The sequence below is a fragment of the Cucumis sativus genome, chromosome 6, assembly GCF_000004075.3.
Source record: "Cucumis sativus cultivar 9930 chromosome 6, Cucumber_9930_V3, whole genome shotgun sequence".
Lineage (NCBI taxonomy): Eukaryota > Viridiplantae > Streptophyta > Magnoliopsida > Cucurbitales > Cucurbitaceae > Cucumis > Cucumis sativus.
The window spans coordinates 24,646,134-24,664,234 of NC_026660.2; the positions used below are offsets into that span (position 1 = coordinate 24,646,134).

An 18,101-nucleotide genomic window follows, 5' to 3' on the forward strand; every position below is an offset into this window, starting at 1 on the left:
ATATTGAATTTTCTGCAAAAAGTTAATAAGTTTAGTATAAATATAATTGTTGATCATAATAAATTTAGCAACTATAATTAAAAAGTGTGTGAGCCTATAAAATGAAATAATATATGTAATTTCTATGACCAATTGAAATAGGTTAGTTAATAAGTAAGCTAATACAAAGTTTATGACAATTTTATAATAAAATGTTGAATAATAAGCTAAAAAGATTACCAAATTGACTTGCTTTATTTTATAAAGAAAACATCTCTAGTATCAAATTATTGAATATGTCTCCATTTATTTTATTGTACGAAGTAATAACCGAAAGACATATCTATACAAATTTAAACTTCAAAGTATCATAACCAATTATTTTATGTTTAAATCATCTTTGATCCATATTAGAGGGACAAAGAGATTTGAATCCTAGATCTTTTGGCCGTTTCCACAAATACATACACATAATTCAGTTATGTTTCTTTTGAAAATTATTTGATATTAGTTATTTGATTTTTAGGTACAGAATTAAAAAAAAATGATATTTTAAAAAATATAATAAAATCGCAAAATATTTACTCCCTATATAACAATTTGGAATAGTTGCAAATTTAGCAATTATAATCAAAATACTTAAGCATATAGCAACATTTTAAAAAATATGCAAATCTAGCAAAATTTGTTAAATTCTATCGTTGGCAGAAGTTCATCACTGATATACCATACAAGTCTATCAAATAGTTTTACTATATTTACAATTTTTTTAAATGTTGCTATATCATTAATTATTATTCTTAAAACAGTCATCAATTACAATTATCTTTTATTATTTTGACTAAAACGTCATTTATACAACAAACCCTTCTTAAAGTCTATAGTAAAAGTGTCATAGATGATAAAAAAAAAATATTTAAAAAGATGAATAATATACTAGTATTTTGAAGACTAAATTCACTAGAAAAGACGTATGATCTAAAATATAACTTAATTAGAAAAATAAAATGGAGGTTTCAAGTAAAATGGTCAAAGACAATGAGATGACATAAAAGAAAAATCAAAAGATTTAGTTTATGTAAGAAAGTACAATGGAGAAAACATAATGAAAAGTCATTTTCTGTTTGGATCCGTCAAGTGGATTTTTGTTTGTATTAATCACATTTATTTTGTACTTTACTCCTTGCTTTCCATATCATATGTGAATTCCATATAAACTTTTATTTCTACAAACAAAAGAATCCTATTTTAACACGTAATTACAGCAGTGAATCATCCAACATCACAAACATTATTTGAATCATAATTTAACTCTTATACATATACCAATCTTTACACTAAGATATATAGATGGCAGTAATATGAATGATGAAGTAAACATTGATAGAATCATCCTAAATGGTGAGATATTTTTGAAGAATGGTAAAAACATAACGTTGAACGAGGAAGAAAGTTTAAGATCAAACGAGGCATTTGTGTTCTTTTAAATAAATGGTATTCCGGTTAATAATATTTTGTGATTTATTTTTATGTTTTTTTTACGACGTAGTAAGAAAGTGAGCATAGTACCGATAAAAATATCGACATTGGACCATAAATTTAATACCATGATGAGGGTCAAAAATGACATTTGAACAATATCAAGGTACAAACTAGTCTCATGCTCCGCTCTTAAAAGAAAATATAATACGAAATTGCACTTTATTAGATTTAACTTTAAACTTTTTTTTTCTTCTAATAAATCATATATTCAAATTGTTTAGAAATTAATTGATTTGTTAGACATAGATTTGATTTTTGCTTATTCAAATTATAAACTCTTATTTTCGTAACTATTATGTGTATTTTTAAAATATTGAACTGGTAAAAAAATCTATTAGATATAAAATTGAAAGTTGAATTATTTATAGATTCAAAATTAAAACATTTTTTCAATATTTTAAAAAACACTTATTATAACTTTAGAAATTTTCTAAACAAACACAAAAGTTATTTAAAAATCTAAAAACAAAAATGAATCATAAACTCAACAGTTGGTAGTGATTCAAAATTTCTTTTTTATTTCACGACATAAGAAAACAAATTATGGAAATGAAATTCAAAATTAATATTGATCTTTTAAAAATAGTATATAGATAATTTTAAAACGAACAATGGTTTCTATAATCAAATAAATTGATTTTTTAAAACAAATGAGATCTAATTTTTAAAATTTTTTGTTTTAAAAAATCACGAATGAGTTTTAGGGTGGGCTTGAAATAATGGGAAAATGAGGGATTAGGGAGCAAATAAAATTCATCTCTTAAAACCCTAATTTACACTATAAAGCCATCCTCACTCCCTCCCTTCCTCTTCTGCTTCACTACTCCCAATCTCTTGGCCGTCGTTCTTTTACATCAGATTTTTTTTTTTTTTTTTTATTGTATTTGTTTGTTTTAGAAAATTTTCTATTCTTTGCGTGATTGTTCTTGATTTTGTTTCATTTGTTTCTGAAATTTTATGGACTCTTGATTAATCTCTCTTGGTGCTGTAGATAATGTGGTAATGGGTCGGTGAGGATAAATTTATAAGGCTTGTTTCTCAAAACATTCGCAGTGGCCGCCTGAGAGCTTTCGCCTTCGCCGGGCTTGAGAGCTTCTGCTGTTTTTATCCTTCCTTGGATGTCTGAGACTCTAACGAACAATATGCATTTTGGTTTCTGTCTATTTAATCTAAATGCCTGGATATGGAATTTTCTGTTTTCTATGAATTTTGGATTTGGGTTTTGAAATTTCCCCTGAAATTCACTAGTCGGGACTTTGCGTCTGTCTCTGTAGTAGTGTTTTGAGTGCTTTAGGGATGAACAAAGTCCCATATATTCATTTCCATCCTTTTCACTTTGTCAGCTCTTTCTATTATGTCTTGCTGATCATTGCTGGATGGAAGATTTTCACTTTCATTATTCGATTTTACATGCTTGATTTGTATGACTTTTACCCGTTGGAGAACTCTTAACAGTGATGATATCCTTAAGGCTTGTTTCTCAGAACATTCGCAGTGGCCGCCTGAGAGCTTTCGCCTTCGCCAGGCTTGAGAGCTATTGCTGCTTTTTTTCCTTCCTTGGATGTCTGAGTTTCTTATCAACTTATGAAAAATAAAACCCAATTTGATAAATCAAAGGTGTGTCATTCATTGATTCCTTTATACATTCACATTCACCATGCTTTCTGTTGTTTGGAATTCAGTGTCATATACTTAAATCCTAAGGCTTATTTCTCAATAAACATTATCGAAAGAACATACACCAGAAAAATGTTTATGGTCGTTTCTTGTTTCTTCAGTTTTTTCTTTGAATTTAAAATGCTTGAATTCTCATATAACCTTGCTGAATTTGTGGGCTTTTGCAGCATTGAAGTTGCCTGTTCCTATGGAATCTTAATTTTCCTTAATTGGATTGTGGTATCCTTCCCAGAATGAAGCTGCAGATGGGATTGATATTGTTCTAACATATTGTTTTTCATCTAAGTGATGGTATTAATGGTGGTATGGACCAATCAAAACTAGATGTATTCACCAAATTTGTGTTTAGAATCCATTTTTATATGTACAATCATCGAATAGGACATTATAAAATATAAATCGCTTTTTACTTCACAATTTTTTTTTGAAAAATAAATTAGACTTTTCAATAATAGCTTTCTTAAATAATTTATCTTAAATTGTATACGATTATATGAAATTTTGAGTTACAAAAGTAAGTTTATGGAGCTAATCTTGAAAATTATATATTTCTAATTTAAAATGATAAAAAGTTATTGCAATGACCTTTAGGAATTAGGGACTTTTTTCTTTTTTGATTATAAAAATTTTGAAACTAAAAAGGTAAAATTTAGAAGAATCAATGGTCGATAAGAATTGTGAGCTTGAAAACTACCATGGAAAATCAATTTTGTTTTGTTCAAAAAAGCAACAACCTTATGAAAGTTTACATCATCTTTCCCTGCAACTGTTGAAGTAAAATACAGACTAGAAATCTTCATGACCATCTAAAAAACTCTTTTGGATTAGATGAGAGATCCTATTCATGAAAAATGTGGCCCTGAGACTTTATTAGTTCAATAGTTAAAAATAAAAGTAAAACAAACTGAAAGAAACGGAGACAAAATTTTATTGAGTTTTAAATCATATATATATATATACGTTACACTAATCAGTATGATTTTCTAAAGAAAATTATTGTGACTATATTGTGTTAAACCAAAAGGCAGAAGGACAAGAAACTAAGTATAACATTCTATTATCATTAGTTCTGAGGACAAGTTGATAGTACAATGATCAATTAGGCAATTAGGCAATTAGGCAATTCAATATATATTTGCAACTGTTTATCTAAGATTCAAAAGGGAAGTACCCTACAGGTTCAACTCGCTTGTCTCAAGGTTTCAAGATGAAAGAGTTGGAATTGAAGGGGGTTTGACATAAAAATACCAGTGATACAGTAGAATCAGTATATTATTCCACCCTATTCTGCATGAAATGGTTCTACGGAAATGATCGACTACAGTATAATCTTCGTCTCATTATTCTTCTAAGCAGTTGAAAAAGTCATTTCAGGCTCTTTGAATTAGATCCGTTGCAATACAATGACAAAAGTCTTACTGAATATGGTGAACTGGAGGAAAACTGCCAGTTGAGAATAATTAGGACAAGAACCACTTCATTAATTATCTGCCAAAAATTTCCTAATACGTTCCTTGGGTGCTGTAATTAACAAGAAAACAGAAAGTTCAGATGAAGTATAAAAGGAGCAAAACACTTGAAAGGAAATGCATTTAGATATATTAAAACTAATAGGTTACTTTGACTTTCTTACCAGGTAGGCCGGTGAACCCTTCATATTGTTCATATGCTTGCCTGGTGAACATCTCCAACCCAGGAACAATAGCTGCTCCAGACTCCTCAGCTTCCCGCAAGAGTCTAGTCATTCTTGGTGTGTAAACAGCATCGAAAACCAGGGAGTAGCGTTTTAGAGCATGCTGCAAAACACAGTCGCTTAGTTCTTTTCCCTTTGATATTTACAACAGGTATTGAAGTATGAGAATGTGTAAATTGTTAAGAGCGTGTAAGGCTCTAATGGAATTTAGTTCAACTTAATCTCAATTTGCCAGATCGAATTGCTTGTGATCAACAAGATATCCATGCATATGATTTTTTCTCATTGGTTAACTACTCTTTCAAATACACCACCAAATGCTAGGCACTTGCATGTGTGAGCAGTATATCTTGATTGGGTTCATTCCAGATATTGTAGGGCAGTTTTATTCAATACGACAAATGGCTAAAATGAAAAACCTTTGGAATGGGAGTTTCATCAACTTTGGGCTGCATTCCAATTGGCGTAGCGTTGACAAGAATCATGCCATCCTCTGGGTGAAAATTTTCTAAGTCAGCAAGTGACACAGACTGTCCCCCAACACGGTCTGCAAGTTCTCTAGCCCGATCTTCATGCATATGAAAGAAAAGTGTCAAATCCTACTCAATCAATAGATATTGTTAATAACCAACAGTCAGTGGGGGAGAAGAAAAAAAAAAGGGGGATAATTTATTCTTTTTCACAAAAAGGAGAAGGCAGGGAAGGCTTGCAAGGTATAACGCATCATACATAGGCTGGGAAGAATTCTAATCTGAGCACACATAGGAAAGAGATCGTTTCTGAATAAGAAAAAGGTTATTGTAGAAAAGTATTCCCGCTTAGGTGTTGCATTATTAAAAAAATGAGGAACTTGCTACATTAATAGAATAGAATTAGAGTCATATAGATCTTGAGGAGGGTTGGATTATGACTGGATTCCATTCAACGCCTACTGTTTGAGTATTTCTAACAGGTCTTACTTGTTATTCGGCTAACTTCTTCAACGAAAGAGGCCTTTTTTATGATGGTTTGTTCTTGAGCTTTGCTTTTGTTCTTTTGTTTGACAAAAAAAACCCATTCCTTTAAACTAGAGTTATTGATTTACCTAAATAAGGGTGGGTAACAGAAAAATGCTAAAAATCAGGGCAAGAAAATCTGAAGGGTAAGAAAAGAATTACTCAACTCAATGCAGGATATTCTTGCAACAATTACAAGAAAATGAAGGGTGTGTTAAAGTTATGCTGATGAAACTAAAAGGGAGTACTCTCATGCCAAGTTTTATGTTTTTTATGGTTGACATTACCATTTCCTAGTAGATAACGATTAAAGACAGCGCGGTAACAAAAGTTATTGACTATACTTAGTAACAGCTGACATTGTAACTTTTTCATTCATGAAACTAGTTTCACAAGATAGAGATTTTTTTTATTTTTTTTAAAACATCAAATTCTTACCAAACGAGCGGTTAGCAATTACAATCCTGGCTCCCTTTTGTTTTGCACCATAAGCAACAGCTTTGCCAACTCCACCAGCACCAATGACAACAACGAGCTTTCCAGCTAAGCGTGAACTGACTGCGAAGCTGTCGTTATGCAAGCCTGCAATACAAGAGTTGGGTATGGCAGACAATTATATTTATGAAAAAACAGAAGGAAAATGTGCATACATAGAAGTCACACAAACCGAGTAATCCGTCTTCAATGGCTGAAATAGCACCATAACAATCTGTGTTATAGCCACATAATTTTCCATCAGATTGTCTTCTAAGAACAAAGTTAACAGCTCCAGTTGCCTGCAAAAGTTTAAAACTCTTTCACTGGTCATGACCTTTTTTTTTAATATATAAATAATAAAAATTGTTGTTGTTGTTGTTGTTAGGGAGAAACCGGCCGTGCGTGTTACTTTAAAGTTTGACCCAAAAGGAAGGGGGAAATAATCAGTGTATGCACCCAACTGAAGACGGTCAAACTGTTAGAGAATGATAAAAAAAATAGTCAATAGTTTACCTTTGCAACTGAATCAACCTCATCGCAATATTTGAATACTGCTTCCTTGTGTGGGATTGTAACACTGAGATTTAAAAGAAAAAAAAAATAGAAGGTTAAAATAAAATGTCGGTAATATATATGTTGAAGACATTTCATAGACTAAGCAATCACTTATTCAACATGATATACATTTGCAGAATCTGAGAGATATGAGATGTAAAGAAAAATTGTTCATTATTTCAAGTTTTCAACCAATTGAAAAGAAGAAATTACAAGGAAAAATGCAATAAAGTGATATTTGTATTTAATAAATACACAAGTATTTGAAAGCGAGTTGAAGTTGAAACCTGAATCCGCCAATATCACTTGATGAATAAGTATCTAAGAACTTGGTAGGATCGTCCACCAATAAGGGAACATAAATGGCGTCGAGACCAACTAACTTGAAAAGCTCATTGTACAATGCAGGTAATTTGCTGTCACCTACAGGGTTTCCAATAATGCCAAAGACCTTAGTGTCAGGCCCTATGTGTCTGAAGTTGTATAGATTTAATAGATCTTTGATGGTCGGTTGACCAGGAGCTGAAACTATTCCCTCCTCAAGGGTACCAAAAGTAAGATAACCACCATATTTGGGGCAAAGTAGTCGACAAATGAATCCTCTATCCTTCATAACCAGTCCAATTATTGGAACCTGCAGGGTTTAGTAAGAGAAATCAAAACTAATTTAAAGGAAAGAAAGAACTTTAAAACTCAAAATTTCACGAGATGTTACTTTTTTGCTGAGTAGATATTTCAATCAATACATCAAAATCACACCGATGACAGTTAATGGTACTAAATCAGAAAATAACAAAATAACAAAATAACAAATCTAATCTTCAAGAACTGAAATAGAACTTGAATCTGATTATAATCAAGTTTACTACAGATGACTTCCTCTCTATGCAATATGATTCTGCATATTTTTTGCGCAGAATCAGGCTAGGGATATCGCCCAGAAAGGTCTGACATCCATGGATTATCAAGAGTATGGCTGAATTGTGCTACTTACTTGTGAATAGACAAGTACTTGAAACATGCGAGCAACATCAGTGATATCCAATGCAGTCGTTGCAATCTTCACAATGTCAGCTCCAGTTGCTTGGATTTCTGCAACAAGACTCCCTAAATCCTCTAAAGATGGGGTCTTCTTATAATTGTGATTGGAAACAATGACTTTAAAATTGTTTGGCTTCTCTTGCTGTATAGAGTCAATGAACTCCCGAGCCACCTATAGAAAGAGATAGTGGAAGAATAATCAAAATTTGGTGAATCAAATCCTGCTCAAAGTAGAGGTTATTATTTTGTACTATCATCCAAGTATTGTGGAAACTAGGTCTATATCTTGGAGACCTTTTATTTTAGGATTCAAAACATGTAGATAAAGCATCTAGAGCCTTCCAATTTTGTTGAAACATGATGAAAAATTGTATTAATAGCTAAATGTGTTTTATGACACCGTACCATCCTGATCTACGGCTGAATGTAATTTCTATCTCTCTTTCAGAATTTTAGATATGGTGTGTTTCTCTAAATGAATGGAATTTACGAACTTCACATATCATCTTGATGTTAATATTGAATATTTGGAAATGTTTTCTCTGATATATACATAATGAAGTAATGAACTACCTGAAGCTCAACATCAATATAGTCTGCTCCCAATTTCATGGCTAATCGAAGAACATCCAGTCGTTGGTTTTCATCACCATCATACTGACCACCCTCCCAATTTGGTCTGGGAGATTTATATAACATGAAGTAAGGTTAACTTATATTAAAATCACACAGAAACATAGTTTGGAATGAAATTTGTGGAAAAGCTAGATTGATGAAATTATTTGCATTGTATAAATTAATTAAGCTTAAAATATCAATTTAGTCTCTACATTCCCAAATGTTCAACCTTAGTCCATGTACTTTCAAAATATCTTAAAAGTGGCCCTTATTGTTAGTTTAAAGTTCATTTTTATTAAATTTGGTAAAAGAAAATAAGGGACAATTGCAAATAAAAAAATTAGAATCAAAATATTAGCATATACGACAACATTTTAAAAAACTTTGCACATATAGTCAAGTCTAGCAATGATATGTGCAAATTTTCAAACTTGCGATAGACTTGCAAGGATAGAAGAATTTGCTGATATTTGTAAATTTTAAAAAATGTTGCTACACAGTTAATTATTATTCATAAAATTGTTACCTATTACAATTACCCTATAAATAAGAAATTCATTCAATAAAAGCACACAATGTGAACATCCTTCTAAAGTTTATAGGGAAGAGACTAATAGAAACTAAATTTTTTTAAAAAAAGTTAACCATAAACTTACAACAGGGACCAATTTTCTGATTGATTGAAAGTATTGGGACTAAAGGTGGACATTTGAAAGGACACAAACTAAAATGGAATAAGTTCCAGAGTAAATGGACCATAATAGTAGTTTAACCTTGATTAAACAAGCCTACTCAATGCCCTTCATTAGAATAAAGGAAGTAAAGGCAACTATCAGCTAACATGGAGGATGCAATTCAGTGCCATATTCATAAGAGGAAAGATTTTGAACATCAACCAGCATAGAACGGAGATTTGAAGTTTATCAATCAAATGCATATCCATGAACCATTACTTACATTCGAATTTGTCATAAAGGCAAATGCCAATTAATGATGAAGTCTTTGGAGAAGAAGAACAAGAACTGAAGTCTTTTCTTTTTATTAAATTCTGAATTAAAAAACATAACAGCCTAAGATTTGAAGTTTTATACTTATGGGCAGTAGGTGATTTGATACCTATACAACCAGTTGACACTAAGGTTTTAAGCCCAGAAGATGCTATAAAAAACTAATAAAAGACAGCACAGTGACTAACTACCCAGCTATACAATAAATCAATTAACGTGTAAAATCCATCTAGTGCCAAAATTTGAAATATAAGTAGGGAAAAGGAGTATTGACCATGACCAACATGAAATAACAATGCAAAATTGACCTAGTAGACCCACGTGGCCCAATCTAGCAATGAATGACAATGTGATACAATGTCTGCATCGGACAAGGGCACACAATGCTGTGGGGGGAAAATACCAGCAAGATACCTGTAAGTGAATAAGGTGGGTAGAGGGGACTCCTTAATGAGAAGTTTAAGATCTTCATGGGGATTGAAAATCTTCAATGCGTCCAATCTTATCTCCACAATGTCAGCACCATTCTCTCCAGCTTTCTTAACGTCAACAATCATCTTGTCAATTGATTCTGACATTATTGGCACACAAATAAGTGTTGAATTCCTGCTAATCCCTTCAGTTCTGATGCCTAAGCCAGAAAATGCCGGCTGAAAAGCAAACCATAGAGAAAAAAATTTTAAACACAAAGTTGAAGTTGTAAGAGTAAGTTTGCACGCATTTAAACAGCAATCAAAATTCAGGCTGGCATAATTCACACAAAAGCTTAAATAAACTCCTATCAGGCTGGCATTCTAATCCTTCGTGCAATAGTCAAGCATTCAAAATTCAGTTAATCAAGAACCAAGACATCGAATCAATTAAATTCGAGCAGCTTTCATTTCAGGATCCAAAGATCCCAACAAGATGGAAAAGGCCTAAAGTTTCATTTCATTACAACCCCATTTTCTCAGCATACAAGCCAAAAAAGGAAACCAAAACTCATCAAAGAGCAGGAAATAAAACATGGGTGTGGTAGATTCAGTTCAGAATTTACCCCAAACTCCATTTTTCCTTGGCGTGCGTCAGAAATCTAGCAATTGGGCAGCGTTGAGAATGTGATTAAGATCCCGGCAGAGAGAAATTGAAAGAAGGGAATGAGAAGGATGGTGAAGAGGAGATAGGTAAGCCGTCAGGGGGGGTAGGTGGGGGCAACAAATAAATTAGTACAAAAGAATTGGGGAGGGCCAGCCATGATTGACTGTCCTTGAAAAGCAAATGTAGAATGGTGTAATCGAATAATTTAGCTCAAACATTGTAATCGGAGCCCAAAGATAATGAATCGAACGATGAGTGGAGTAAGAGACGAAACTGAATTTTGTCGATCCTAGGTTGGCATCGACATCTTTGCCCCAAGAACGGTGGCAGCCACATGATGGTTCTTGTCAACTCTAGATTCGCCATCGTCAAGATTGAAGAAAACTAGCAGAAGAAAAAAATGAAAATTAAGTTTCAGGCTCCGGTTGCCAATATAAGAGAAGGTGATTTGGAGCCTTTAATTTATGTTACTTAAATTGTTGTTTCTTGTTCTTGTTCTTGTTCTAACCCCAAAATAAGTATTGAATCAATGTTGAATCGATTTAGGTAAAGACCAAACAAGAGTTCCAGAAATCAAACTCGCTTACTCCATTTTTGAATTGTAGACATTTTTAGTATAACCTACATCTTTCTATACAAAAATTCTTTTGGTGTCTACTTCTTTTGTTATCGAATTTACTATCTCCTTTGAAACTGCAATACTACAATAGGTTGCAATCCAAATACACAACCATAGCAAGCACCCTTAAGAATTTAGGGTTTGAATTGGATTAAGTTTAAATTTTTAATTCTTATCACTCAAAATTAAGGACGTTAATTGTTTTTTTTAATAACTTTTGAACAAAAAAAAAGAAAGAAAGTAAACATGGTGTCTTACAGTTTTTTTGGGTTTCTTTTTTTAGAAAAATATAGGCTATACTAAAAATATATAAAAGGGTGCCTTTTAAACTATGAAAACGTATATAATTTAACCCTTTTTTCTTTCTTTCTTTTAAGTACCATTGAAATGCACTTGGATGATATCGTTAGTTAATAGCGTTGAAGTGCCTCTTTATGTATACCTATGTGCCTAACACTTCTGGGCCATAATGGTTTTTTCCCCCCACAGAACTGGACCAGTGGCAGCCTCATCTTTATACGCTTTCATAACAGTGTTGGGCCATCTGTATTGCCAAATATATATTCCGAAGTTTGAAGTAATTGTACATCAAACTATACATATACATACATCATATATTTATATTTTGAGTACATCTGGTAAAGTGGCAAAAGTCCCAACCAGAAAAAGGAAAAAGTTAAACACACATAGGTAAGGAAAATCATTTAGGATAAAGTGAAAATAGAAAATTGAAGCCACGCGAGATTTCAAAACTTGAAGTGCAACACCAGAAGCAATAAACAAAAGTATTCAAACTACGACAAATATAGATACAAGTGGTAACTTCCAAGATGAGAAACTTTGACCTCTTATGTAAACAATGAGACTTTAGAAAAATTTGACTTAACCAACATTTAGTAATGCATAAATATAAATATAATGCTCTAAGCCTAAAACATATTGTCAAGAGTTTCACTCCCTCACAACCAGGAGCAAACTTAAGACTAACTGTGCAAGCACGTCCCAAGTTATGATAAATCAACCACCCTGGTCCATCTAAGTTGGATTATGAAGTTCACATAACATCTGTATTCATTTTCAAAAGAGAAGAAAAAAAGGGATGGTGGGAAATGTTAAGAAAAAACACCCCTTTTGTCTTTACCACAAGAGATATACACCATGGCAATGAGCCTAAAAATATGTGTTTGACTATGGAATCACAAACTGCCTCAATGTTCGGCAACCTGTTGCCTTTGAAACAGCATTCTATTTTCCTAGTCTAGATGATTTTACACCAATATTTCTAAGATTGTCCATAAGTCCACATAAAACATTTGAAAATAATGTTGTCTCATATATTAACAGATTATGCATCTTCAACGTAAGGATGGTAGATTGTCATGTTCATATTTTAAAAAACCTCATGCCAGTCATTTTTTATTTTGTTTATTTAGCATTAACATCAAAGAAGTGTATGTCGCCATGTAATCAATCTTTCTTAGTATAAGTACTCTTGTCTTCGTATTTGCAACGCTGGTAATTGGCTGGGGGTGGTGGGATGGGTTATTTTGTGGGATAATGAAGGGCAACTCTGAGATATATATGAAATGCAGTCGTGGGGAGTTTGATCATTTACTTGTGTAGGTGTGAGCCATAGCAAAGGGGTAAAGGTTGTTGCTCTGAGTGTACTGTGTGGGACGATTAGTGAAAAACTTACTACATAGTAAACGTTTTACAAAATCATGTGGAAGACTGCTTAGTTTTTTTTACAGCTTAATGAGATCACATGTTCTTAGGTATTGTGGAAATTTTTTCTTAATTCAATCTGTTGATTTGTTGAGGTGGATTATAGATATGTTAATTCCTTGTTAGTTTTTCATATTTGGACTTTTACTTCAACTTCCTTCCATTATTATTTTTACTATTTTCATTTGTTTAATATATTTTTTAATAACATATATTTTTGTTAATAAATAAGTTTTTTAAAAAAACAATATTGAAAATTGAAAAAAAATTATGTATACTTTTGATTAAGGAATAATTAAATTAAATTAAAAATGAATTTAATAAAAATTGAAGATTGAAGATCGAGATATTTAAATATATATATATATATATATATATATATATATATATATATATATATAAAATAAATTAATTTAATAAATAGAGATATTTTTAGAACTTAGAATGTTTAATATATATATAATATTATATTATATGTGAGTATGTATATATAAATAACGAGAAAAAGTAAAATGTGTGGGACTGATGTATATAAATAATGATAATATAAAAAAATGTAGACCCAATGTAGTATATATATATAAAAAATAGAAGATGTGAAGTCTACTGCATGGAATTAGTGACAACCTATAGTAAAGTAAAATATTGTGAATTCACACTCTATCCAATGTTATTTGTTTTCTAATTAATATTGAATATAGTGTTTTTTCTTAAACTTTAAGACATTGCATTCTTATATGTCTCTAAAATATATTCTCAACATCTTATCTAACACAATCTGAAAAAATAAATGTAACAGTCTAACAGAATACTTAAACATACATTTAATGTTAAATTATATTAACTCATATACTTAATTTGGAGTGATATATATTTTAAACATTAAAAAAAAATAGAAGTGAGTAGATTATTACTCGAGGTAATATATGAGTAACAAAAAGTAACACTTTTCGAAATAGTAAAATATTAAAATTATTTATGAAATATAATAAAATACATCAAACTTCTTATAGCCTATTAATTATATTTTTTGGCTATATTTATAAATAGTTACAATATTTTGCTATCTTTAACAATTTTCCTAATAAAATAGGTACACTCCCATTCAAATATGAACTAAAAATTTCCATAAAAGAGAGGAAAAAAGAGAAATATATATTTATATAGATGTTATATATAACAAGTTGATTGGTTGGTTGTCGTGGTTCTAGTTATGAACTGGACGGTTCTTTTTGGGTGGAGAGTAATCAAGGTGATATACTGAATCATCATTTGTAGGACTTAACTCTTCATTTCTCTCTTCACTTTTAACGTTTGTATAACCCATTTTAGGTAAATTTCGACCTGCAAAGTAGTGAAAAAAAAACATTAGAAATTCATAACTTAAGTTATTGTATTAAGCTTGAGATTACATCAAGTTCGAATATTTGAGATTCTAAAATGTACCAAAATATTATGATGATTATTATTATTTTAACTTCGAGTATGTTGGATAGAAATTTACTGTAAATAAGAAAAACCTATTATAAACGATAAAGGATGAATCAATAAAAAAGTAGATTGAGTATTGTATTTAATAGAGACAAAGTAATTAGGCTGAGATGTAAAGTTCGTGTGCTCGCAACCTTAACCAACAATTTTTAGTTTGACGAGGAGTGGATGGTCAAATTATATCAACGAGATAATAATTGATGTCTTATTGGTTAACTCTAATGTAAATTAAAAAACCACGTCTTTTTCTTAATTCAAGACAAATTAACAATAATGAAAAATTAATGATCCAATTAGTTCAATTGTGGTTTATAAATGCAATTTCAATAACTTAATTAAGCATCTATAGATGCAAAAACATTATTAGTCAATTATCCACTCCAAACAACTATGTTCCTATACAAATCATATATAATTGAATCATATCTTGTATAAAAATTAAACTTCCTTTCTCGTCATGGTTCGATATAAAATTGATAGTCATCATTTACTTTTAACACGAAAGTAATATCGAATCTTGATGGTGGCATAATTTTAGAAATTAAAAAAATAAAACTTTGGAAATTAAAAGAAATTAACTCACCCAGAGGGAAAATAGAGAATTTTTGAAAGAGTTTGTATGCAAAATGAAAGAGAATAAAAGAAAACATATTTGTGATCATTACCTTGGGTTGCAAGGGGAATGAAGCACAAGAGAAACAACAAGACGAGGAGAAGGCGATTGCATGTGATTTTAGATGCCATGCTTAATCTCTCTTATTTTCCTCTCATCAAAGTTGTGGACCAATTTATAGATATACCACTTAACCTAACTTTATACTATTCTATTAATTTTGTAAATTATATGTCACATGATTTTCGACTCAACCATTACAAAATAAGTTTTTCTCTTAAATATGAAGCTAGCTAAGTAATCTTCATTAAATGAAATCACACTCCATCACTAATTGATTTTGTAAACGTTGTACAAGGGGCTTGATCTCCCTTAACTTTATACTCTTAATTATATATATTAATTAGTTAAGTATAAAAACTAAGGTTTAAGCTCCATTCTTTACAATGACATTTTTACTTATATAAAAACTCAATCAATAAAATTTTTGTAAAAGTTTAGGTATCAATAACGTTCTTAACTACTTTAAAAATAGAAGGTAAGTGAATTTTATCCGATGTACTGAAATTTTAATTTATAAATATTGATTTTTTTTTCTTTTCCAAAATTATAACTAAAACCCATTAAATCGATTTCCAAAATCAGTGTATTTTTCACTAAATAATTTATTTTAAGTAGTAAAATATGTTGAGATATGGAGTTGTAAACGACTTGAAAGAAATAAGTTTAGATTATAAATTGTTTAATTTTGTCAAAAGAAAAAAAAGCTATTTTGAAAAAACTAGTATTTTTGTACAAATTAAAATAATGTATTTCTTAAAAATTAATTTATAAAATAATCTATTTTAAATTTTCAACTCATTTCTAAAAGTGTTTAAAAGAAAATGTATTAAGTTATTAGAACATATCCATATTAAATATCATTTATATAGTTACTAGTGAGTTATGTGCTCACCTTATCCATATATACTTGGTTATGATTTATTTAGTTTGATTGAGACTTATTTCTGATAAATATTATATTAATTATTACATGGCAAATAGTTTTTTATTTTATTATAAATTTTCATCTATATATTCACATGAATGAACATGACATGCTAGCAATTTTAATTAAATTGCCATTGAAATGGATTTTTAGGTTAATTTTGATTTAAATAAAAAATCATATGAAAATAATTTACGATATTGTTGCTGTTTAATTGATTAAAAAAACAAAGTTATTTACTAACAAATTGCTTTTCCTTTTAATTTTTTTAAATGTTTTTGAATTATAAAATATTTTTTTATACACAAATCATATCTTAACCTCCAATATCATTTGACAGCTTAATATAACGTAGAATTAATCTATAGTTTAAAAAAATATTAAATAGTTAATATTTTTTTTTACTTATTATTTTATTTAAACATGGGTGGATTCAAATCTCTGAATTTAGGTTAAAAACATGTATGCTTGATCAACACGAGTGTATGCTAAAAAAAAATTAACTAATATAACTTTATTTTAAAAATAAAATCATTGAAAAATCTCACATGATTTCTCATGATGTTACAGAAATAGATGCAAACTATTGGCCAATTGTATTTGTAACTTAACCTAATGCAAAATAGCTGATAATTAGTACTAAAAAGAATAGTTGATTGGTTACAATTAATCTAAAATAATAAAGCTGACTAATAAATTGAATATTGATTTTAAGTTTGAAATAATTCACTTTTTCTAGTTAAAATTAAAATATTGGATATTATCTATTTGGAAGGAAGAAAATGAGGGTATTAATTAGTAATTAGCTAAACGCATGGGTATTCCAATCATTGTTTTAAACCATGGTTTAGGCTTGTGGAGAAAGATAAACATATATATATATATATATTATTTTGAAACCATGAACTTAGGCTAAGTTCTATCAATATTCCTATAATCCAATTTCACTATATATTATCAAGTGGGAAGGTTTGGGCTGTTCTTGCAATTCATAGCCATCTACTCCTATGTGCATGGGTGTCTCCAAAATGCTCACACTTTTGCATCAAAATTCTTTTAAGGAAAAAGGCATTGAAAATGATATTTCGTTATTAATATGTCGCTGAACACTATCGTACGAACGATATTTTGTGTATATTTTCAAATATCTTATCCTAAAAAATAAGTAATCTTTAAAAGAACAGAAAAGATATATAAATCAAATAATTGAACGAGTAGTTTAAAATATGGTATGAGGATGATGGAAAAAAATATAACGCATCATTTTAAAGAGATTAAATTGAATTGAATTTTGATTATGGTTATTTAACCTTTAAAATCATTAATAAATAAATTTATGTGATGATTAGTGCTTGAAACTATATATTTTGGTTTATGAGCCACTAAATATATTTTATGAATTTCACTTTTTAAACTCATGTTTCTTAAACAATGCAATTTTTTTAAGGAAAATTTTATAGTGAAATTAAAAAGCACATGAATATAGACCATTTGTAAAAAATAAAACGGTTGATACTTACATTAATCAACAGTAATGATTTTATCTTTTATTGGTTTTGTTCTATGGAGTGTATAAATAGATAATTTATCGATTTTTTCTATTTTTGAAGAAACCTAGACTAAAATAGAATGTTAATGCGAGTAGTTTTACCTTTTCATATAGATTAAAAATGAGTTTTTTTTTAAGAACACAGGTATAATCTTCAGTGTAAAATTTTCTTTCATTTTAACATTAGTTGAGTTAAAATGGAAGGAGGAAAAAAAAAAGGAAAGTGACCCATACTTTTTAATATAATTATTAGAGACATTATACGATAAAAAGTACTCCACCACCCAAAACACACTTATTCTATTGCATTTTCCAAAATGCTCTAAACATACAAGTGACACGAAATATATGTACACATCATAGACTAAATGTTAAGGTTTCAAAAGACAAAAATTACAAAATGGGAAAGACTTTTCAACTGATCAATTAAGTTTTTTTCTTGAAAGATATGAACA

General features: G+C 29.9%; 1 protein-coding gene, 1 long non-coding RNA gene and 3 other non-coding genes across 5 annotated transcripts; 4 read left to right on the plus strand and 1 right to left on the minus strand.

Annotated features, from left to right (window-relative positions):
* The first annotated feature begins 2,341 nt into the window (after window positions 1-2,341).
* On the plus strand, window positions 2,342-3,730 carry LOC105435896. Its single transcript, XR_969855.2, has 2 exons — window positions 2,342-3,138; window positions 3,366-3,730. It is a non-coding gene; the product is annotated as an uncharacterized LOC105435896 (long non-coding RNA).
* LOC116404818 lies at window positions 2,527-2,651 on the plus strand. The gene has a single exon (XR_004217922.1). It is a non-coding gene; the product is annotated as a small nucleolar RNA SNORD14 (small nucleolar RNA).
* On the plus strand, window positions 2,807-2,908 carry LOC116404848. Its single transcript, XR_004217946.1, has one exon. It is a non-coding gene; the product is annotated as a small nucleolar RNA snoR99 (small nucleolar RNA).
* LOC116404817 lies at window positions 2,971-3,094 on the plus strand. Its single transcript, XR_004217921.1, has one exon. It is a non-coding gene; the product is annotated as a small nucleolar RNA SNORD14 (small nucleolar RNA).
* A 503-nt stretch (window positions 3,731-4,233) lies between the features above and the next one.
* On the minus strand, window positions 4,234-11,205 carry CPC-1 (bifunctional 3-dehydroquinate dehydratase/shikimate dehydrogenase, chloroplastic). Its single transcript, XM_004141926.3, has 11 exons — window positions 10,621-11,205; window positions 9,999-10,234; window positions 8,533-8,638; window positions 7,913-8,131; window positions 7,206-7,552; window positions 6,877-6,940; window positions 6,554-6,662; window positions 6,325-6,468; window positions 5,311-5,459; window positions 4,832-4,994; window positions 4,234-4,719 (listed from the first exon to the last, which is right to left on the minus strand). Exons 1-11 carry the CDS (start codon window positions 10,630-10,632, stop codon window positions 4,679-4,681), a joined length of 1,590 nt encoding a protein of 529 aa, XP_004141974.1. The 5' UTR covers window positions 10,633-11,205; the 3' UTR covers window positions 4,234-4,678.
* Between the last annotated feature and the right edge of the window lie 6,896 nt (window positions 11,206-18,101).